This window comes from Dermacentor andersoni, chromosome 5, assembly GCF_023375885.2.
Source record: "Dermacentor andersoni chromosome 5, qqDerAnde1_hic_scaffold, whole genome shotgun sequence".
Classification (NCBI taxonomy): Eukaryota; Metazoa; Arthropoda; class Arachnida; order Ixodida; family Ixodidae; genus Dermacentor; species Dermacentor andersoni.
This window is the reverse complement of record NC_092818.1, coordinates 192,605,164-192,628,946: the sequence shown is the minus strand read 5'-3', so window position 1 is coordinate 192,628,946 and position 23,783 is coordinate 192,605,164. Positions and strand designations below refer to the sequence as shown.

The following is a 23,783-nucleotide window of genomic DNA, read 5'->3' as shown; positions in this document are numbered from 1 at the left end:
ATTTTTTTCTTTGTTTTGTTAATATAAGGGGTGGAAATCACTTTCAAAATCCCCCCCCCCCCCCGCGCTGACACGCCCCCCGTCGCTTCCCGGAGCGCCGGGTGAGGAGGCAGCCAGAGGAGAGAACCGTCGAGAGTGACGTCATTCCCGGGGAACATGCCGCCGGACCGGCATGCTGGCATGTGCTGGCGTGTTTCTTTCCGCCCTGCGCTTTACTAAACGATGCTACGAGAGATCTGCCGCCGCTGACGTTTGTTTCCTTTTGCGATTTTCGTGAACTGTGCTTCCTTTCTGTGCTGCATGAGTGCCTACAGCCAAGGGCGCCCAACATGCCCTCATTCTATGCAGCATTCAGCTGTGCGAACACAGGCGGGCGAGACAATGTGGTGTTTCACATGTTCCCGAAGGACAAGAAGCTTGCAGCGCAGTGGGTCCGTGCAGTGAGGAGAGATAATTTAGTGCCGACGAAATCAACTGAGCTGTGCTCGGACCATTTCGGCGACAGTGATTATCATCGGAGCTTGACAACGATGCGGGCAATTGCTATTCTATTTAAATCGGCGCAACTGAAGCCCGGCGTTGTTCTGTCTATATTCTCCCACAAGAGAACCACCTCGCCACCTCCAAGAGCGACCTTCGCCAAGAGGAGAAAGCGTGAGGTAAGGGTTTTAATGTGCACACGGGCAATTTTAGCAGATGTTCACCTGAGTGTCAAACAAACGGCCTTACAGCGGCTTATGACAAAGCACGGTGGAGGCACAGCCGGAAATATGCACATGCATGCAAAGTGCTTGCCGTTTTCATCCTGTTTTGGCACTCCGCTTTGTCACGGAACACTGTACTACGGCTGTTTTTCGTCGCTGTTTTGATACGGTGAAATAACTGACCGGGGGTACGCTTGCGCATCCAGTGATATTTGTTATTCGTCCTACCACGCGGTGCCCGCAGGTTTAGCTGTTCAGCATTCATGTTCAAATCGTACGACATGAGGCGTTACGGTAATATTTTCATGCTTGTGTTAGAGTAGTTGAACTCGGCATGTAAAAACTTCGTTCCGTAGATTTCGCACTCACAGCTTGCTACCAGCAGTGAAATGTCGCAAAAACGAGCGTCGGCACAGCTGCGCCCGTGGCAAGGTGAACGGGCTCAAATAATGAAGTAACGTTGTGAGGTATTGAACTTGTGAGCGTTCGACATGGTCTAGCCCAATACAGGCATCGCTGCTGGACAATAAATGTTTTCTTGCCCTTGTTCTTAGAGAACTAGCTATCCATTACGCATGGCAAAATGATTATGTGAAAGTAATTATATTACATTACTCATTACTTTCTTATTACGCTCATTGATTTGAATTATGTTACCAATTACTGCTTTCAAGAAAGTAATGGTATTACTTTACGATTGCTTACAAAAAGTTTTCATGCATACGAAAAGCAAAAAGCAATGTATAAAGGGACACCAACCTTTCTTCAAGGTAACATACACTTCCCAAAATTTCACGCCCCCCCCCCCCCCCATGTTTCTCCACGACACCTCACCTCACTACCAACGTTCTGGCGCCGTACACAGCTTACTGGTGCATATTTAACGAAATTAATAAATTACTTTAGCCATGAAATTACAGACAAAATAATTCACATTACTAAATCACTAGACAACTAATCGATCACACAAATTACTGAAAAAGTATTTCAATTACTGTAAGTAATCCAACTGCTCTCATGTTTGCTGGTATGCATGATATGCTGAAATTCATGACATCCATGTCTTGCACTCTTTCAGGTTCTATCAGAGCTCCTTGAGAACCGAGCCCCTTATGAACTTGTTCCATCACCAATTGAAGAATTTGAAGCAGCCAGTGTAACACAGGCAGACAATGTTGAAGAGTTTGAAGTAGCCATTGTGGCTCAGGCAGCTGGTGTTGATCAACACGCAAAAAATCACGGAACCTTAGACAAGCAGCGGCAAGGTGCTTGACATCGCGGAATCGCACCCGTGTTTACAATCTAATGAGACGTTAGTGCTTCAGCATTCTTCCAGCAGCAAGTTCCCAGTGACACTTTAGCGCATTTTTTGTCGTGTCATTGGAACTTGCAGCTACATGAAAAAGCATGCGTACCAGCTAAGATTTCCAACGCGCAAGACGGTGCACACATCGCACTCGCTGTTGGCACACTCAACATCGTCGTTGCCCCCGTTGCCGCCATCGTTTTCTGTATCGGCTGTTGGTTAGAACATGTGTGGCGAAACTACAAGCTGTCCGAGATACGAGAACGTTCCATAATGCTTACAACTCAGCTGTGAAGCCAGAACAGAAAAGCGTGCTATGCTCTGAAACGGCAGCGCCGACCGGTGATCCCCGTGAATGACATCACAGCGGTCCCAACCCATTCACAGGCAAAAGCGGGGTTCGCGCGATGCCCTGAGGTGCTGGTGCGCGTTTTCTTGCAAAAAACAGCCACTTGCGTTTGTTTCCGCCCTTTTTAAATGAGATATTCGTGTTCAATGTACTGAAAACTGTAGAATGCCGCAGCGAACTCATTTTTTTTTTAAGTGTTTCAGCTTCCCTTTAAAGGGCAACTGCAACAATATTTCGGACTGGGTAAAAAGCCTAGTTTAAGGTAACATAGATACAGTCGACGACCGATAGTTTGGATTCCGCGGGGGACATAAGTTCGAACTATCGAATGCCTGAAAAAACGAATCCATAAAAAAAATATAATTTTATTTACATTTTAAGGCCCCTGTGCAAAAAATAAGTGGTCGATTCCCTGCTGCGCATACTTCCGCTAGTGTGCAACCAGTACGCCTGTATTTCTGCCAGTTTTGTGCCGTCGCTGTATGCCATTGCAAAGACTACAAAGGTTTGAGTTTGCATGTGAAGGCTCCAGAGCACACGGCAAGCCTCGTCATCATCATCTTCATCATCATCATCATCCGATTTTGAGTCGTTGTGTTATCGTGGGAGAACTTGCTCAATTATTTTGTCATCGTTCCGTTCGGCACACGACATCGCGCTGTCGATGTCTGCAAAGTCTTCAAATCCAACAGCGGCAGAAATTGGCACACCACAGCCTAGTGGGTCATCAGTGACGTCCACATTTGAGCACGTTGTGGTAGGCGGCAGGTTCACGCTCTTCAGTTGTGGAGTCATTCGGACTGTGACTCTAGACTCATTCAGAGTCAGACTGCGAGGGTACCGTGGGTGCCATTTGAAGCAGCCTGTCGATAAGTTCACAAGAAAGACTTCTCGGAGCCAGTAGAGCACTATCTGGCACGCAAACTAAACAAACAAGCACAGAATAGTGGAACGGTGTCCGAAAGGCAAACAACAAACAGAACGGCGAGGGCAGGCCATGTGCGGGGTTGCCGGAATAGGATATGATGATCACGATGTTGATGTGACCTATAATTCAGGCAAAGTCTCCAAGATCGGCATTTGGAGTTAAATCTCTGAGGTGTAGTGCTGCGACCAAGGCAATGCCTCAGGGATTACCATCTAACGTGTAATCTCCGAGGCCATACATGATGTCGAAGTTGCCAGAGGAGATAATGTCGGCGGAGTTGGCACACACTACAGCCACAGATCGAATGTAGAGCTGGTGGCTGTCCGAAATGTTGGTCGTCCTTACACATGAAGTCTATGGGGCTATTGGCAGTGCCACGAATCTGTCCGTATTATCGAGCACGTCCGGATTATCGGTGTCTCTTTTATCAGTCGGCAACTGTACTACAGAAGAGCCGCTGTGCAAAATTTGACATTTGAAATACGAGCAAGAACATAACAAAAGGTTTCTAAAGATAACCGCTTTTGACTTAAAGAAACACCTCATTACCACTCGCTGGAAGTAATGCATAACCTAACAAATTAGTGTGCTATTACTGATTACAGCTCAGTTCTAGTAATGAAGGTCTGAAAAATATGATTTTATCAATAGAATGTCTGTTGAACAAAATCAAAGTGCTTTTTTCCCTCTGAAGCTAAAGAATTAGTGGCATTATGGTGTACTGGATACCAATAAGGTTCTCAATTTAATATTGGACCTATATTTTGTGGCAATCTTTTATTGCATAGAAAGGTGGTTTTCTAGTTGTTCTCCAAAATACAGGAGGGATTTCCCATCTTTACGGCAGGTGGGCTATTGTAAGGAGAATCTGCGTGATAGACGGAAATGGGACTGTACATCACGTGACTGAATCACCGTTCCATGCACAGCCATTGTCGGTGCTGTGCAGGTTGATCACGGCCGCACCGACAGTAAAAAGCGGGTGAAGCAGCACCGAGGATTAACGGGTTAGACATAGATGAGTTAAAGCCAGACATGTTTGTATCACTTGTCCCTTCACCCATGGTATTCAGCATGCTGAATAAGAATGTTCGCTGCCCACAACAAGGTACATTAGTCTGACTATTTGGCTAGCCTTGGTGTGTTGCTTTCTGTTTGCTCATGGGCCCAAACTTACCTGAGATTCTGTCATGACAATCGGTGTAGCTGTCGACTTCCCATTGACCTTGTCGGGGACAGACACCTTCCTGATGCGCTTCATGGGTGGCTCTATGGGGCTCTTGATGATCATGTGTGAGGCACTGCCATCTGCACAAAAGTAGAAACAGTTCTAATCAGAGAAAGTGACCATAAATAACTGCCTCTGTTGATAAGCCTTTGTTGCATGCCTTCATTCATAGCTATACTAAAATGTATACTCTCCCCCTCATTAAAGAGTGAATACAGTTAAAATTAAATTATGGGGTTTTACGTGCCAAAACCACTTTCTGATTATGAGGCACGCCGTAGTGGAGGACTCCGGAAATTTCGACCACCTGGGGATCTTTAACGTGCACCTAAATCTAAGTACACAGGTGTTTTCGCATTTCGCCCCCATCGAAATGCGGCCACCTTGGCCGGGATTCGATCCCGTGACCTCGTGCTCCGCAGCCCAACACCATAGCCACTGAGCAACCACGGCGGGTTGTGAATACAGTTAAACTAGGATATAACAAAGTATATAACTTTATTTTTCATGACTTCCTGTCTATAGAACACCATGTGTTTAGAATCTCAATATAACAATGTGTCTTATACACCATTCCCCCCCCCCCCCCCCCAATATAACGAAATTTTACTACTACCGCGAAGGAATACAGAGACAATAAATAGAAACTTCCGTGGATGCAGATGGTCAAATGGTTGATTTATAAGTGGCTGCTTGTGAACGCACGTCTCAAATCATGCAACCAAGAGGGACCGCAGAGCAGAGTCATGTTCCATATGAAGTCTAAGTGTGATTAGATCCTATAGCACCCCGCACGCTGTAGGCTTTGGATGACAGTGAAAGTATGCAAGGATGAGCCAAGAAGGATGGTGGGTAGATGAGCGCAGTCTTTCCGGGAGCGTAAGAAAAAAAAAAGAGGGGGGGTGAGGGAGGGGAGCAAGTTGATGGAAGCGGGAGAGGGGATTGGGGAGGGGGTCAGGTTGGAGGGGGTCAGGTCCCTTTACTAGCAGTGACTGAGTGCACATGTAGCCCGTACGCCCTCTTTTACAGGTACTCTGCTATGTGTGCAAAAAGTAGAAGTGCCAAGATGGGTTGGTATCGTGTGCTGGCTTCCCGCACATTCAGTACTGGAGGTTGAGTAATCGTTTCGTAGGTGTGTTGAAGCGAGAGGCAGACGAAGCACGCGCTCCCCAGGCACTCCTTTCATAATAGCATCGTTCGACTGCGGGCGACACTATCAGCATGCAACAGAGAAAAATTCAACAAGAGCGGACACTTTGCGAAAACTGGCAACAGGGAACACGTCGCGCCTAGTGTTCGCATCAGCCATTAGCTGACGTGAGCATACTAAAAGAAGAATGGGAAATGAACAGACAATACGTATTTCTTTTTGTTCTTTCCTGCCAAAACTAAAAAGTTTTGCGTATAAATGAAATTCTATGCGACTTATTTTTATTTAAGTCGCATGTTATGAGTATGAAACTGTGCAGGCTTCCTGCAGTTTGCTTGTGACGATGCATGCCAATATATGCCGCAACGGTATCACCATATTTAACTGCATTTTCGCTAAATATTAGTATGTTTTAGTTTTGTATTCAGTACCAGAGAAACCTACAAGTGGCACGTGTGCTGTGTTATTGAAGATGAAAGTATGGTTCCTGTGAATTATTTCAATGTAGTGTTGATTTTATCTCGACACTGAAATAACAGATGTGCGTTGATACCAAGGACAAATGCATTTGGTACTTAGTTCAAAATCTGAGCGAACTTACTGCTCTAAATTCATGCAAAGCTCTCAAGGCTCACTGGTGTGATGCCTGCCATTATAGAATGATAGTTATAAAAATGGGTCAGTTAATAATTCATGTCGGATTGTTATGCGAAGTGGCAAATATTCTTCCTCACTTTCCCTTTCTTTGTGCTGTTGTGTGCTCTGTGTGTGTAGTAAATGCGATGTGATGCGAGCTAGAGCAGTAGATGACACGGTACAAGAAGCCTTAAATGGCAAAAGTTAATTTTTTTTCACCGGGAAGTTGGCCGCGCAAAATGTAGATGGCAGTGCTGTGCTTCCAAAAGCTGCCATTGCAGGATGTATGGGCTTCTACAGGAGCTTCGCTACCATGCATACATATACAGGGCGTCTACCAAATTGACATTTCCAAATTCCCTGAGTGTTTCAGGTTTTCCCTGAGTGCCTTTATAAAACTCCCTGAGTGAGGCAGAACTATGTTTAATGTCAAGATGGGCTGAAACCATATTGCCCGATGCTGTCATTCTCTAGTAAGCATATGAAAAATTAAAAAACAAAACGACTTAGTCCAATTTGAATACTAAGGATTAGTGCTCATGTTATTCAACAAGAGAACAGAATGGAGGGGTTAGTAAAATGCACAGCAAATAAAATGTCTTCGAAAAAAATTGCAAATCGAGTCGGACATTCTCAAATACGAATAAAAAGGAGATGCATACAGAAGAAATATTTTCAAATATGAGCTATTTCTGTCAACTGATAGCAAGCTCAGTGGTATGAGGCCCGAACTTTGTCACAATTGAGATTCTCTCTCTACAGCTCGCACGTCAACGTCAACTGTCCTCACATACTCTCAGCCTGTGCACGACACCTCAGTGCTGTGCTTCACTGCTTTAAAGAGCTTATTTTGGTTTGGATGAGGGACACCTGCATCTCAGCATCGGCCAACACTGTTTTTTGAGCTCAAGCTGCTGCTTCAAAACGGTGGCAGCATGCTTCCTTTCCTGTTTATTCCTCAATGCGTAGGTCCTTTCTGTTCTTGTCCTTCTTCTGCCACTTGTTCGTCCCACAGACCATTTGAAGCATCTTCTTGATCAGTTGCACAGTTGAAGTCCAATTTTTCGAACTCCCTAGGGGCCGTGAAAATGTCCGAAAAATCGGCTAGTTGGAAAAAAGAAATGCATGTCATTTACTGCCCTTAAGGGCTCAAACGGCCACAGGCACATTCGAAAACTCTATGAAGGCCTGTTGGTACACGTATTAGGGATATCAGTGCTCATACTATGACAGGAGATACCGGGTGCACGCATGTATAATTAAGGAATACGTACTGTGTCCCGTGGCAATAACCCCTTCCCACGCTTGTTATGCTTCACTGCTATACTTTTGCGTATTCCTCACCAAGTAACATTACTGTACAAAGGCAAAGCTGACTTTTGGGAACCGGCATTATGCAACACACGGTGCTTTCCAAGCTTCTATGCCAATCATGAGGACCACAAAGGCAGAGTCGGTGCCATTGCTGACAGCAGCGAAGTCCTGCAATGAAAAGCACGGCACCCAACGGCAAGAAGCTTAATGACGAACATCAAAGCAGCTAGGTCTAGCGTTACCGCAGTGGTGGCTACAGCTGCCGCAAATCTGCGTGCGAGAGCGCCGGTTCGAGGCGGCGAGGTAATCAAAATGGCAGCGGTGGTGGCTTTGATTAATGTTGTTTTGGACCTGCGGTCATGGCAAAAAGTCAGGAAAATCGGATGGCGAAGGATTCTTGCGTCGGAAATTTCAGACGTTCTGATACATTAACTTTATTGGGTACGTTGTGGTGCCGCGAAGCCGTCGAAATCATCGGGCATCCGGAAAATCGGTCGTTGACTGTACACTGGCAACTCCTCCAGCTGATGTCAGGGCGTCGAAGATGATTCATTACGATTCTTGTCTGTTACTCGAGCCAGCATTACCGCGACTTCCGACCCTTTCAATAATATTGCAGCTAATTTTCCCTGATAGAGGCACGAATTCCCCGAGTTTTCCCTGAGTTTTCCAGACTGCTCAAAATCCCTGAGAATTCCCGGTTTTCCCGGTTTTTCCAGTTGGTAGACACCCTGCATTTACCTTGCACCAGTATGCATGCGCCAGACCTGCCACCGAAGCAAGCGAGGTCGGCTGTGCATGTGTGTTCTGCTGTTCGGCGTCTGATTTGTCTTTTTTTTTTTAAAGTAGTTCAAGTCTGTTGGGCTCTCGGCGCATTTTTGCATTCCTGCTGCACTTCGACATGGCACTCCTGTGCTATTGGACCATGGCAAGGTGAGAAATTGTTTGACAGTCTACGCTGAATTTCAAGCGGTTTAGGCTTACGGCACGCTAGCAGCACCGGGCATTATGACACAGTTGACGAAAAACAGCTTGGCTGTTGTGGCACAGTTGGTTTGGCGTGTACTGAATTTCACTGGGACATATTTGCGACGCTTTCTATGGGCCCCGAACGTTATTTTAACTTATTTCGGTATTTGTTAGGCAAGCAGGCTGCACCAGGCAGTGTTATGCAGTTAGTTTAACCTTCGTTCGTTTCGTATGGACTGAATCTTACAAGATAAGCTTGTGACGCATATTATGGGTCAGAAATTCAACATAATTCTATGAAACGAATTTTCTTCTTAGTGAAGTTTGCTTTTTCCAATTGCCCGAGAACTTGGAAAATTTTGCAGAAGAGGAAACACTGAGGCATGTGGACAGACTTCAGAATGATTCTGCTGCAGGAGAACTGTGCTCAAACACACAAGTTCGTGAGCAAACGCATGGAGCAAATCAATTATACACAATAGTTTCCAGTTGTTAAACATGCTTCTCTCGCCTTAGGCAGCCTACGAAATTTCTCACCAGATTTAGGCAAATTACATATTTTTGTGAAATCTTACCACACTCGGATCCCTTTAACACAATGTGCGGTGCTGCATGGTAATGCGTTTGGCTCCTTCATTGAGCACTACAGTTCTACGTGCATCTGCTGAAGTGCTTTTTGTATGCGTAATACCCCTGTCACAGGGGCAAAATAAAGTGCACTTGGAGCAAGTGCACTTCAGCACACTGAATGTCATTTTGGCGGCGCACTGCTGTACAAGAGAGAGAAGTGTTCTTTCAAGTTAGTGGTGATGGCAATCGGGAGTCAGAAGCCAAAGCATATGTTTGTAAACAGCCAAATCGAGAGTAGTATTTTGCTGGTTTTTTCTGCAGTGTGGCACACTTTATTACCTTGTAACATCAGCAATATAAAAAAAATATTAAAAATTACTCCTGACTGCTTTCAATGATACTTTACTTACTTTTTACTCATTGCTAACGAGGCCACATACTTCGCCAACGCGAAGTGTGTTTATCAAACACACTCACCGACATGTGCACTCTGCAGTGTCACTAAGCATGCCCATGTGGCAGCCTGTGAATGACACTGGCGGCGAAGTGCACTCGCTCAAAGTGCACTTGAGTTTGCCTGCGTGACAGGGGTACTACTGTCATTGTCATAGTGCACCAGATAGAGTCGCATTTCCTTAATTTGCAATTTAAAGTATCTTCAAATGAGCTCATGTATAGTTGATAATGGCATTAAATATATCAAATGACGTAACTAAACCTTTTGTTGCCAAGCAGACTGCACGGGTATTTTTATATTTTACTGTGTTTAGAAGTGATCAAATTTCCATTATTCGAAACTTGTATTCTTTAATATTTTATCAGAAGATTTCACTATTCTCACACTGTTATTCCACTTCCAATTACCAACAGTGGCGAAGGCACCAAACTTGCTGCACAAGCTGAAACCATGCTGACATCACAAAGAGTGGCAACTGCAGATGTGAAAGACACATTATAGTTAGCCCAATTTATTTGTGCTTAATTTGTTGGTGATGATACACTGTGAGTTATGATTCATGCAGGCTGCCAGTCTTGTTATACTACAAAGTTCTGTGAACTGGTATTCTTTTTGTTTGCAAGAGACCAAGTACATAGCTGACTGACTAATTTGCAGATTACAGAAAGAATGCAATGTGCCCCATTTCAAGAATTGACAGTCACTTTAGCATTCACTAAAGGTGGTGAAGGCAAAAGCCTGCATCATTCAGAGTCATTTATTAAATTACTTGACATTTTCATTCAAATGCATTGTCACTTATGACTTTTCTTTCACCAAAGGTTGTTGGTTAGACAGAGTGTCTACCAAGTTGACATTTCCAAACTCCCTGAGTTTTCTAGGTTTTCCCTGAGTGCCATTGCAAATTTCCCGGAGTGATGCAGAACTATGTTTTATGTCAAGGCGGACTGAAACCATATCGCCTGATGCTGTCACTCTCTAGTAAGCGCATGAAAAAAATAAAAACGTGACTTAATCCAATTTGAATACTAAGCAGCAGTGTTTATGTTATTCAAAAAGAGAATAGAAGGCATGGGTTAGTAAAATGCACAGCAAATAAAGTGTCTTCAAAAATAAATTGCAAATTGGGTCGGACATTATCAAATACGAATAAAAAGAAGATGCATATAGAAGCAAATATTTTCGAATATGAGCTATTTCTATCAACTGATAGCAACCTTAGTTGGATGAGGCCCGAACTCTGTCACAATTGAGAGTCTCTCTCAACAGCTCGTAAGTCAACCTCAACTGCCCTGACATACTCTCAGCCCGCGCACGACACCCAAGTGTTGTGTTTTACTGCTTTAAAGAGTTTATTTTGGTTTGGATGAGGGACACCTGCATTTCGCCATCAGCCAAAACTTTATTTTTTGAGCTCAAGCTCCTTTAAAACGGCGGCAGCAAGCTTCCATTCCCGTTTATTCCTCAATGCGTAGGTCATTTCTGTTCTTGTCCGCCTTCCGCCACTCGTTCGCCCCGAGGACCATTTGAAGCATCTTGGTCAGTTGCACAGCTCCCGACCGATTTTCCGAACTCCCTAGGGGCCGCGAAAAAGTCCGAAAAATCGGCCAGTTAGAAAAAAATAAATCCGTGTCATTTATTGCCCTTATGGGCTCAAGCCGCCACAAGCACGTTCGAAAACGCTCTGAAGGTCTGTCGGTACACATATTAGGCATATCGGTGCTCGTACTATGACAGGAAATACCGGGTGCCTGCGTGTATAATTAAGAAATACATACATTGTTCCGTGGCCCCTTCCGACGCTTATGCTTCACTGCAGTACTTTTGCGTAAACTTCACCAAGTAACATTTCTGTGATGACGCGGAGCTGACTTTCAGGAACCAGCATTATGCAACGCACCGTGTTTTCCAAGTTTCTAAGCCAATCGCGAGGACCACAAAGGCGGAGTCTGTGCCATTGCTGACAGCAGCTAATTCTTTCAATAAAAAACTCGGCACCCAACGGCAAGAAGCTTCATAGCGAACGTCGAAGCAGCTAGGCCTAGCGTTGCCGCAGTGGTGGCAACGGCTGGCAGCGGATCTGCGTGCGAGAGTGCCGGTTCGAGGTTGCGAAGTAATCAAAACGGCAGTGGTGGTGCCTTTGATTATTGCCGCTTCGGACCTGCAGTCATGGCAGAACGTTCGGAAATTCGGACGGCGAAGAGTTCTTGCGTCGGGAATTTCGCACGTTATTATACGTTGACTCTATGTGGTACGTGGCGGGGCCGCGAAGCCATCCAAATTATCGGGAATTCGGAAAGTCACTCGTTGACTGTACACTGGCAACTCCCCCTGCCGACAATAGGGCATGAAAGACTATTCATTACAATTCCTCTCTGTTACTCGATCCAGCATTACCGCGACTTTCGACCCTTTCAATAATATTGCCGCTAATTTTCCCTGATAGAGGCCCAAATTCCCTGAGTTTTCCCTGACTTTTTCCATACCACTCAAAATCCCTGAGAATTCCCGGTTTTCCCGGTTGGTAGACACCCTGTTAGAGTGCCTTAATTGATGCTACCCTAATTAACACCAAAGGTCGTGGGTTCAATGCCCACCAAAGTCGAGGGTTCGAGTGCCTTAATGAACTCTATATTAACTATGCCATAATTAACTTTGCCCAACACCAAAGGTCGTGGGTTCGGCTTCCAGATAAGCTGGAGGGTTGGGCTCCCACTGAACGCCACGGGTTCGAGTGCCTGAATTAACTCTAACTTAATTAACTTTGCCTTTTTTTGGCATGATGAGCATCACTGGAGCCAGTCGTGGAAGACGACGACGACGAGCGTGAGAAAAGTGGCATGAGTGTGAGGGGCAGTATGAGAATGCTGGCATGACGAGCGGCATCGGAGCCAGCTGAAGAAGATGATGACGAACACGCAAGCAATGGTATGAGCGCGAGGCAAGCTCACAAGACTTTTTGTACCGCACACCACGCTTTTCAGACTATCGGGGGTATGAGCCACTTAAGACTTTCGCCTCAATAAACAGAAGCAGAACATTTAACTCTTTCAGTACGGCGCCATAGGCCATCGGACACAGAGTTCCGATGACTTTGAATCTCCCGCAAAATTTTAAACCACCGCGCTACAGACAACTAGCTCCATCTGGAGGATTCATTTAGAACTCCTCTTTCAGTTCCGTTTTTGTTTTTTTGTTGTCTGCGTGCGGAGGCCCCGCCGCAAGTGAAATTTGAACCGAAGGTGGTTTCGAGTTCGGCGAGAATGGCATCCCGTCCGCGCCGCGCGCCGCGACAACTGACTCCTGTTCCAAGCACTTTCGCCGCTTCTGCTGCTGATTTTTGTGATCCAAGCAGCAGTGATAGCTCAAGCAACGATGCGGGATCGTCAGATTTTAGCTCTGATGAAGACGCTCCAGCTCAAGTGCCCCGAACGTCAACAGGTGCTCGCAGGTAGGTTTCGTTTTTGACTTCGCGCTGTAATTACACATAAACTTGGTTCAGATTTGACGAATGCAGTTTTATTTTTGTGTTTAGGGTCTCAACAACCTACGGCGGGGATATTTTGCCAAGTACACGGCGCCGTATCGAGTTTTCGCCCACGAGACAGCCCGGTGCCCATGTCGGAGCAGTACGGCGGAGCGATGCGCGTCGATTCTCAAGAGCGCTGGATTTTTTCCTCTTGTTTTTTACTACAGAGGTGATCAAGACTTTGTGTGAGAACACAAATAAATATGCCTGGATGGATATTTTGGACCGTCCGACATACTCTCGACGTGACGGCTCTTGGGAGGAAGTCACTCCACTGGAGATGCTCAGACTTATTGGGATAATCATCTACATGGGAGTTGTTGAAGTGCCACGACTGCACTTATACTGGCGTTCAACAGGAATATTCAGTAATCTTCTCCCGCGAAATATTATGCCAAGGGACCGTTTTTTCGCGTTGCTGTCATTCCTAAGTGTAGGGGACCCGGAGGACTTGGCAGCTGCAGCATCTGTTGGAAAGACTTGGAGGGTGTCCTGGCTTCTGGATCACATAAATCAAGAATTTGCAAATTTGTTTCAACCACAGCGCGACCTCGCCGTTGACGAACGTATGGTGAAATCGAAGGCTCGATCAGGTATAAGGCAATACATCCGAGACAAGGTGACGAAATTTGGATATAAACTCTGGGTGCTGGCAGATTCAAGAACTGGATACACCCTTCAATTTTCGGTGTATACTGGCAAGCGTGAGGCACCAGGACCGCATGGCTTAGCCTTTGACGTCGTGACCAAGCTTTGTACGAAGTACCTTGATCAAGGCTACAGAGTTTATATGGACAACTTCTACACTTCCAAAAAACTTTTTGAACACCTCCTCGAGCACAAAACTCTTGCATGCGGAACAACACGCAAAGATCGTCGCTGTTTTCCAGTTGAATTGAAAGACTCATCATGGGAAAAAAGCGCAGAGCGTGGAGATGTCAGATGGATTCGTGACGGCAACATCCTTTACATGCAGTGGAAAGACCGGCGTGCTGTAAACTTGATGAGCACGATCCACACAGCAAATGAGCATGTGCCTGCCAAGAGAAGAGAGAAAAGGGGGCGCCAATGGGCTCTGAGAGTCATCCGAAAGCCACTCCTTGTCCACGAATACAATGCCGGGATGTTGGGCGTGGACAAATCAGACCAAATAATTGCCACATACAACGTCCTCAGAAAATGCGTACGTTGGTGGAAGACGCTCTTTTTTCACTGTGTGGATATCGCGTGCGTGAACAGTTTCATACTGTTCCAGCAGCACCGAAAAGAGAACCCAGCAGTTGGAGAACTTTCTCGAAGCACCTATTATGACCAGCTTGCATTTAGGGAAGAACTGATTGAGCAAATATTTGGCTATGATGAAGTCGCAGAAGGTCATGCTCCTTTCTCACCCCCCTTCTCGCCCTTGGACCCCATTCGGCACCAACCAAAAAGAATGAAGAAGAGGAGAAATTGCAAAATATGCTATCAAAAAACAAAGACACAGAACAGAACAAACGTCATGTGCTCCACTTGTGAAATATACCTTTGTTTCTTGCCCTCACGAGACTGCTTCACCGAGTGGCACAGCCGTCAGGGCTGCTAGATTGATGGGCCCCGATAAATGCAATACGTGGTGTATAGGATTGATTTATACTGGAAGCATAGCTAAGGGGCCTAGTAACAGTTTGTATATTTCAGAATTCTCAAAATAATTTTCTGGCTAAGCACAGTCACTGATTTCTCTTTGTTTATACTTTCATGTGCACATTCTTTAGTTTATTTGACAAATAAAATGTGAACAATTCTAAATCTCACAGCACAGTCCTTGTTTATATAGAAAGCCACACCAATAAGCTACGATTTGCTGCATAGCAATGTTAAATGCGTTTCGTTGTTCAAGAGAAAAAAAAAATTTTCTGGAAGCACTCTAAATTAGCCACTTTTCTGCCGTAACGAAAGAGTTAAGCAGTCTGCATTTCCCTTTACAGGGCTTCTACACCAACTTGCTTCACAAGCTTGCATTTAGGGAAGAACTGATTGAGCAAATATTTGGCTATGATGAAGTCGCAGAAGGTCATGCTCCTTTCTCACCCCCCTTCTCGCCCTTGGACCCCATTCGGCACCAACCAAAAAGAATGAAGAAGAGGAGAAATTGCAAAATATGCTATCAAAAAACAAAGACACAGAACAGAACAAACGTCATGTGCTCCACTTGTGAAATATACCTTTGTTTCTTGCCCTCACGAGACTGCTTCACCGAGTGGCACAGCCGTCAGGGCTGCTAGATTGATGGGCCCCGATAAATGCAATACGTGGTGTATAGGATTGATATATACTGGAAGCATAGCTAAGGGGCCTAGTAACAGTTTGTATATTTCAGAATTCTCAAAATAATTTTCTGGCTAAGCACAGTCACTGATTTCTCTTTGTTTATACTTTCATGTGCACATTCTTTAGTTTATTTGACAAATAAAATGTGAACAATTCTAAATCTCACAGCACAGTCCTTGTTTATATAGAAAGCCACACCAATAAGCTACGATTTGCTGCATAGCAATGTTAAATGCGTTTCGTTGTTCAAGAGAAAAAAAAAATTTTCTGGAAGCACTCTAAATTAGCCACTTTTCTGCCGTAACGAAAGAGTTAAGCAGTCTGCATTTCCCTTTACAGGGCTTCTACACCAACTTAGGAGAAAATTCATAGATCCTACACTAGCATCTCTCAAGCATCATCTCAGGGACAATTTGCCAAAAAACATTTCATAAGAGTAAATTAACAGCACAGTTGCTGCACAGTGGCACTACAAAACTCAACCATGACTACATCAGCACAAATTAAATTGTTCCAAGCACATTCCTACACTTTCAAATGGTGGATCTTGATCCAAATTGTGCAGCTCAAAAGTATGCAAAACAACTTTTCTGGCTTGACAACTCAAAGGCATGCCAGGAGGAAAGGCCAATCAGTGACAAAACACACAAGGTAAATATAAAACACTGTTCCACTCTTACCTGCTGCCTTAAAATTGGCACCAGAAACGACGACAAATGGTGACTGGCCAGCACCCGCACTGACTAGGGACGAGATTTGTGACTGGTCGGTCACTATGGCGATCACTTTCTGCAAAAAATCGTTCTCGTTACAAGTTGCATTCGAAGCCACCGTACGTTTATTTATCTTCAGTTTTGTGACGACATTTGTTCTCAAACCTGAGCAACCACAAGAATATTTCTTGCCTTGTTGTTTGTTTGTAATTCTGATTTTGATATTACTCGATTGTACAACTGGCTCATTTTGCCGATTGTTGCTCCTCGTAAGCAATGCTGCCTGGGAGCATTACATGCAAGGTCATCAGGTAATTAATTAGGTCAAAATGAACATCCTCCTCTCAATGAATATAGCAAGATGAGTTTACTCGGATATCACACTTCAATGGTGCAAGACATCTATATGGCCTCACTTATTCCGGGTGCCTTCAGAGAAGAGCACTTTAAATAAATGGCTAAAGGGCCCAGAAAAGCCATCGTCTTTAAAGGTAGTAGATGTACATGTCAGAAGTACGACACGATGAAATTAAATGAACCGTGCCACAAAAAACGAAAAAAGTTAAATTTGTCTCAATAACCTTGCTAACATTGGCAATGTTTTCAGACCTAAAAACTTGAGCTTTAGATGCAACAAATTTGCAAGGGCAACATATTAAGTTCACAAGAGTAGATGCTTGGGGTTGGTGGTATGCACTGCTCAAACCAAGAGCACAAAAGACACAGACAGGGAAGGACACTCAGACAGAGCACTACGTTCTTAATCTTTGTCTCTGTGGCTGTGGTTTGGACAACATACTGTAAGCAAGCTTTTCCATGAGCTTGAGTATTTCACATACCTACATCACATGTTAAAATTTTGAAACAATTTCCACACCCCAAAGATGTCAGATGGCCACTCCACAGATGAAACATAGCTACACAAACAGCTTATGGGTCCATGCTATCAAAAATTGTAGGCTGAATTTTAAGTAGTCAGCTGGACTCTTGATATTTCATGACCACACTACTAAAAAGTGAGCTCTATTAAGTTCTATGTACACTTTATTTAAAACACCTTAATTCATAAACCAGCAGCACAATTCTAAAAGAACCTGCTTGCTGCAGTAACAATAATGCTATGCAGGCTTAACAGTACAGTCGAACCCACTCCCAATGATACCGGTTTTAACACTATATCGATTATAACAATGAGAAACTGCTGCACCATCAACTTCTGCATCTCTTCTATGGTGAAATAACCCACTTACTGCAATGCCCCTATGCCACATTATCTGTTATAACGATGAAACCTGGGTGCTGGGTATCAGTGCCAAAAGGTAATGAAATGCGAAATCCTTTAAAAGAGAAAAGAAAAAGAGAAACTTGAGCTGCTGCACAACTGCCCGCCACCCCAATGGCCGACGCATGCTTATTTTCCAGCCTTCTTCGCATCACCTAGCCTCACGCGCCTCTTTTCCATCACCCTTCCACCCCGCTGAACATGAACGGGCTGCGCCCATAGCTCTGCGCCACACTACCCTCCGCAACAACAATGGACCACACCAACGGTGCTGACAGCGCTGCACTGCTTCCAGATTGCTCGCTAGCCCCTCATTCTATGCAGTTCTGCCAACGGATTAAGTCGCTTATGCTTGTCTTTGTTGGCTGTGTCGGAGCTGTCCCTAGCCACATGGTCTAAAAAAAAAAAAACAAAGTGGTGTTTTATGTGCCAAAACCACAATTGGATTATGAGGCATGCCGTAGTGGGGGGGGACTCCAGAATAATTAGGCTACCTGGGGTTCTTTGACAAGCACCTAAATCTAAGCAAACGGGTGTTTCCGCATTTCACCCCTATCGAAATGCAGTCGTCGTGGTCAGGATTCAATCCCGCGACCTCGTGCTTAGCAGCTCAACACCATGGCCACTAAGCAACCATGGCGGGTTGTGGATACGTTGTTTCTCGCCTGATTTGACTCGCTACTGAAATGGAAGATGGCTGATCCACCCGTTGATAATCGGCAATGCACGATGTTGCCAGTGAAAAGAAAGTGCACTGCTATAGATTTGGTGCTACAATGATGGCAGAGATGATGTGGTAGGGCAGGCTGCCTCAACATTGTCTTTGCAAGAGGCCCCGCAGATGATTCAGTCTCTCCGCAGCTTTGTTTTCGCGACAAGCCTTCCACTGCACTACGTGGAGCACCTGGATGCCTTGTAGAAGGGTGTCAGCAAGCTTCGCGTAAAGAAAGCAAGGCTGACAGACGTGGGATTTTCTTGTGCAAGACAGTGAGAAGTATGTGGCAAGATGCTTGTGGCAATCTCGCCCCAGTGCTGCTTCTGGATTTCTCAAGCAGACAGGCTGCCATGGCAACCTTCTCACATTTTTTAAAAGGTCCCTTTTGGGGCCACCAAAACGATGCCTCGGCAGTGCTTGCATGTCGCTTGCCGCCTGTAAACACTCTTTGCAGTTGTTATACTATACAGTGCAATTCTTGAACACTGACAGCCGTGGCTCGTTAGACGTGATCAGAGCGCGCAGGAAACTGAGTTAAACAATTAAACGAGTAAACACCATCAGCAGCCGGATGGAGGAAGATGGTGGGGAGGGGCACTGGCCTCCCTGCCATTATAGTTCTCTCACAAGAGCTATGTCATCCCCCGTATTCTGATTTCTTTTTCATGCAACCCGCTTATAACAATTATCAATTATAACTAGGGGTCCTCGAATATCCGAAAAGTTTGAATATATGGTTTACGAATATTCGTATCAAATCGAATATACTGCTCGCCGTACGGGTGCAAACACGGTTCGTAGCATTTGTTTCTATCTGATCTAAGAATATTGGAGCAATTTTGTGCTGAATTTTGCGATGATTTGGTAATGTTAGCGAAATTTTGCCTGTAAATCATATTTAGCCACTAAACGCATAAACTTTGAGGGAAAGCCAACCTTTCAATAGCAAGGGCGCTTGGCTTTGATGACGAGGTTGCACTTTTTTTTCCCCGCAGCGCCACCCCCAATTCTGAGCTTATTGCTTGACAGCAAAAGCGATGAGCGACGACTGGTGAACGGTCAAATGCCTCCAATTTCACGGGCATTTTATGCGGTATAATAAGGCACTGGCTGGTGAGGACAGCTAGTGGAACGACTTTTTCCAAGTTAACATGAGCAAAATACACAATGCTCAGTTTATTAGTCTAGTTTTTTAATGTTGTCAATGTAATTGCAATGTTTCAAAATGACAAATTAGTCCAACTTGCTAATACATGCATGTGCATATAATTATTTGATATTTGAAGCTAAGTATTTGTATTCTACTTGTATTCAAAAATTTTGATATTTGCACACCCATAGTTAAAACAATGTAATTTTTGTGGCACTTGAATATTGTTATAAGTGGGTTCATTGCTCATTGCCAAAACCATTCACCCCCACAATCAGCACAAGAAAATTGCATGGAAACATTCTAATTCAGATAGTATTTCATTGTGCACCTCTAGTCGCTTCCCTGAACCTGGCTTGCTACTTGGCCAAGAAGCAACACCTACATAAGCTACGTAGTAAGACCTCTGTCGAAATAATTCTGCAAAGCAATGAAGTGTCTCATTTCCTTTAGACGTGACTTCCTGAACAATTTCTTAGAGAATAAAATGCCTAGCTGGGAACTCACCTGGTTTCCAGCACTAGCAACATTAGAGAGAGAGACTTCACTGGTAGTTCCATCGGCAGCAACAGTGTGCTGATCCTTCACCCAGTTCAGAGCCAGTTTACCAGCATCTGGGGATTTGAAGATAGAAAGATACAGTTAAACCTCGATATGACGAAGTACTTAGCTTTCTAAACCTCTTGTCCATACAACACCATGTATTTAGAACCTCAATATAACAAAATGTGCTTGTATGCGATTTTAATATAATGAAATTTCACTGCTGCCACAAACTAATACTGAGACAATAACGGAAACTTGAGTTAATATAGCGGAAACTCTCTTGAGTTGGACACTTTCAGTCTTTCTCGTTTCTTTATTAGGACCTTTGTTACTTGGGAGAGCTTACCTACTGGTTGCCTTGGTGCCTTAACTCCCACTTCAACTGCTGCTACTGAAGCTAGCCTAGCTACAGTTTCATTCTTTACCTCTATGTCATCTTCATCTCTCTGTTCTAAGGCTGCATATTTGTTTGAAAGTACCAGCCTGAATTCGTCTGCTTTTACCCTTACTGCATCTAGGTTGGCCTGTTTCTCCCTGACCAATTTTACTCTTTCTCTCTTCAAATTGAAGTGAGTCCTAGACCTCACTAGCCTATGACCACAGCACTTCACCCTGCCAAACACTTTTATATCCTGCACTATGCTGGGATCGGCAGAAAGTATCAGACCAATTTCATTTCTTGTTTTACCATTAGGGCTCTTCCATGTCCACTTTTTGTTCCTACACTTCCTGAAGAAGGTGTTCATTATTTGCAGCTTATTCCTTTCCCACGAATTCTACCAGCATCTCTCCTAGAGTGTTCCTAGAATCGACGCCGTAGTTGCCAACGGCTTGTTCCCCAGCCTGCCTTTTCCCCACTTTTACGTTGAAGTAGCCCTTTACTACAGTTTACTGAGTTTGCACTTTTCTCAGCACTAATTCCACATCTTCATAAAATTGATCTGTTTCATCATCATCATTGCTGGAGGTTGAAGCATAGGCTTGTACTACCTTTAATCTATACCTCTTAAATTTTACTACGACTGCTGCTACCCTCTCATTAATACTGCAAAATTGGTCAATGTTGCCCACTATGTCCTTACTTGGCAACAAACTCGCTAGCAAAGCTTCCTGTGGCGTAGACTGATGCTGCTCCGCATAACATGCACGCTATGTGGTGCACTGTCACCCGACATCACACAAATCGCATTCAACACTTTTATTCGGCATTTTCAATGGAGCACGTCAGTTTTTGCTGAACTTTCATTTTTTCAATGTCCGTAAACAAGTTCCTTTAATTAAGTAAAGAAGTCGCTGTTTCCTCACTCAACTGAGCATTTGCGATGAAGCCCCGAAGAGTGCCTAATGCTGCGAGTGTGTTGCTGCAGCTATCACCACCTCCTTCGGTGCTGTCATGGTCAATAATCGCCTCTGCAATAATGTCTTCCATGCTGCGCAACTTGCATGTCACCAAATGGTCATTTGCACACACAAACTCTTCCGAGGAATTGTCCACACTCAAGTGATCCCAGTTCAGGACCTCAAGCATGTCGTCTTCCTGGTCGCTCGGTGTGTCGCATGCACCATAATATCCATATTTTTTAAGCATGCTTTAAATATGAGTTGACACGATCCCACCAAATTGCCAAAAAGCTAATGGCGTCGAGAAGGTCAATCTTCAAGTTGCTGTCCTTCCGCTGGATCTTGGCCAAAGCCGCTGCATCAGAAGGCTTTGAAAATGATATTTGACATTTCTAATAATGCCTGTATCGAAGGACTGCAAATGAGCTGTGGTGTTAGGTGGTAAATCGAGTTTCTCTTTCAAAGTCAGAGCCTTGTGTTTCCTTAACACAGCCACAGAGGTCATGGCACCATGAGGCCAAGAACTTTGAGATGAAGGTGGTGGTACGAGAGCGAGAAAAAACAAAGGTACACTGAAGAGTAACGTGACATAACGAGCACTACCACTGTCGGATGAAGGCAGGCACTTCATTCAGTCACATGACTACATGAAAATCTTGCCTGAAAAGTCAACCAGAAGAAGCGCAACCGAAAGCTGATGCAAGCAGACGATCGTAGACGCGAGTACAAAGAGAGTGGTTGGGTAGGTCCAGACAACACCAGTTTCCTGCACTTATGTCACTGAAGGGGCAGCTCTCATTGGTCTCCTTCCCTCGCAGCTCGTTTTGCCGCCACAGCATTCCACAATTTAAATCAGTCCAGGACCGGTCCCTCCCACAGCACGACAAACCTGCTTTGTGGCAGCTTTCGTGACGCTCGTTGCCACTGGTACGCAGCGTGCATTTTTCCACTAGTGTGGCCGTTCCCACAATGTTTGTGGGTCGCTGGAATATAAATAAATCTAGTACACTTGAGTATAAAGCTGTGAGTTTCAGAAATACCGGTTTGCAGTTGTATTATCCAATTTCAGGTGAAAATGGGATCGTATCAACGGTATGAAAATACATCGCTCTTATGAGGTGTCGGCCGGGAAAAAAGAAAAGTATTATTCTGAAAAATGTATTAACCCTTTCGCTGTCGGACCTTACTGGCCGTGACGCCCCCCCCCCCCTCCCCCCCCAGTGTCGGCTTGGTTTCAGGGAACGAGCATAACAGGGAATGAACATAGCAATTTATTTTTGATTATGATTGGTATACAAACAACATAGTCACTACAATATGCACATTTCAGTGTTCTGCAGCTGTTGTTAGTAAACATCATCATCATCATCAGCCTGATTATAACATCCGTTCAACATCCGAATCTGACGATGCGGAACTCCCCTCTTCCTCGCATGAGACTGTTCGAGTCCGAATCCGAGCTCGGCTCGTATTCTGAATCGGAATTGAGCCACCGCTCCAATGAGCAGACGAAGGTCCGCGCGCTCAGCCATCCGAAAGTAACCGCGCGCAGGGAGGATGCGCTTTCAGTCGCCCGCACAACGGAGAGAAATGGGACGTTGCGTGATCAAGAAGACAGAGGGAGATGGAAAAAGGCTAAAACAAAGTTCGAAGGGCTTTACGTTTACTGCTGCAAGTCGGAAGCGAGGGTGCGGCGAGAGAGCGAAAGCAGCAATCGAGTCACTCTTTTCGGAGAGGCAACGGCGCGGCGCGTGCCTCTGAACTTGACGCACCGTAGCAGACACACCAACAGAATATAAATAAAAACCTTCAAACCCGCGGAGATGGCGGAACAACCCTTGAACCCATAACCACACGCGCGCGACACATGATACAGCGAACGCGGAGCCACCGCGCCACTCAGCAAAGAGAGAGGGGCGAGTGGCAGTCGCACCGTACTCTTCAATACGTGACTAACACAGGTCGAGGCGAAAATACGAACTTGTAGAATGAGTCAACAGATGGAGGGGCCAATTCAGGAGCGCCAGCTTTGCCCTCAGGCGCGAAATTTTGAACACACGATAGAGAACGTACCGGTACGTCGGTGACACTGTGGGGGGGAAGCGGGAAGACGTACCGATACGTCCGTGACAGCGAAAGGGTTAAGTAGAACCACATCAACGATATTCAACGGTAGATAGTCCATCCTAATTGACCCCTGAATGTGATATAATGGTGCAGTAAAACCTTGTTAAACCGCACCCGCTTAAACACTAGTTTCGTTTTAAAAGTAGTAAAGTCAAATCCCCGACTGAGCGGCCAATGAACATAATATGTTTTGTATCTGCCTAATTCCTACCATACGTATCGATTAACATGTAGTGTTTCCACTTTTCGTCGCGCAATCAGTGGTGTGTCATCCATATCGGGCAGCCGGCAGAACAAGCCTCAGAGATTAGAACAGCGGTCTCCAAACTACCTGTGCGTTTGCGCATGACGCCACATAAACAACAACATCATTTCTGCACCGTGCCAGAGAGCATGGTGGCGTCATGCAAGCTAGGACTCGCATCATGCTGAAGCTTGGATAAAAACGGCAGGTGC

General features: G+C 45.0%; 2 protein-coding genes across 9 annotated transcripts in view; one reads left to right on the top strand and one right to left on the bottom strand.

The window, feature by feature from the left end:
• Positions 1-23,783, bottom strand: part of LOC126531768 (uncharacterized) — an 81,418-nt gene that overhangs the window by 5,727 nt on the left and 51,908 nt on the right. For 7 of the 8 annotated variants that reach the window (XM_055071475.1, XM_055071474.2, XM_055071471.2 and 4 more), the window contains 3 exons: positions 19,821-19,927; positions 16,134-16,242; positions 4,465-4,595 (listed from right to left, as the gene is read on the bottom strand). In XM_055071475.1, the coding sequence (XP_054927450.1) occupies positions 4,465-4,595; positions 16,134-16,242; positions 19,821-19,927 (347 nt within the window). The other variant, XM_055071472.2, reaches the window with a different exon arrangement.
• On the top strand, positions 13,352-14,739 carry LOC140218640 (piggyBac transposable element-derived protein 4-like). The gene has a single exon (XM_072288483.1). It carries the CDS (start codon positions 13,352-13,354, stop codon positions 14,723-14,725), a length of 1,374 nt encoding a protein of 457 aa, XP_072144584.1. The 3' UTR covers positions 14,726-14,739.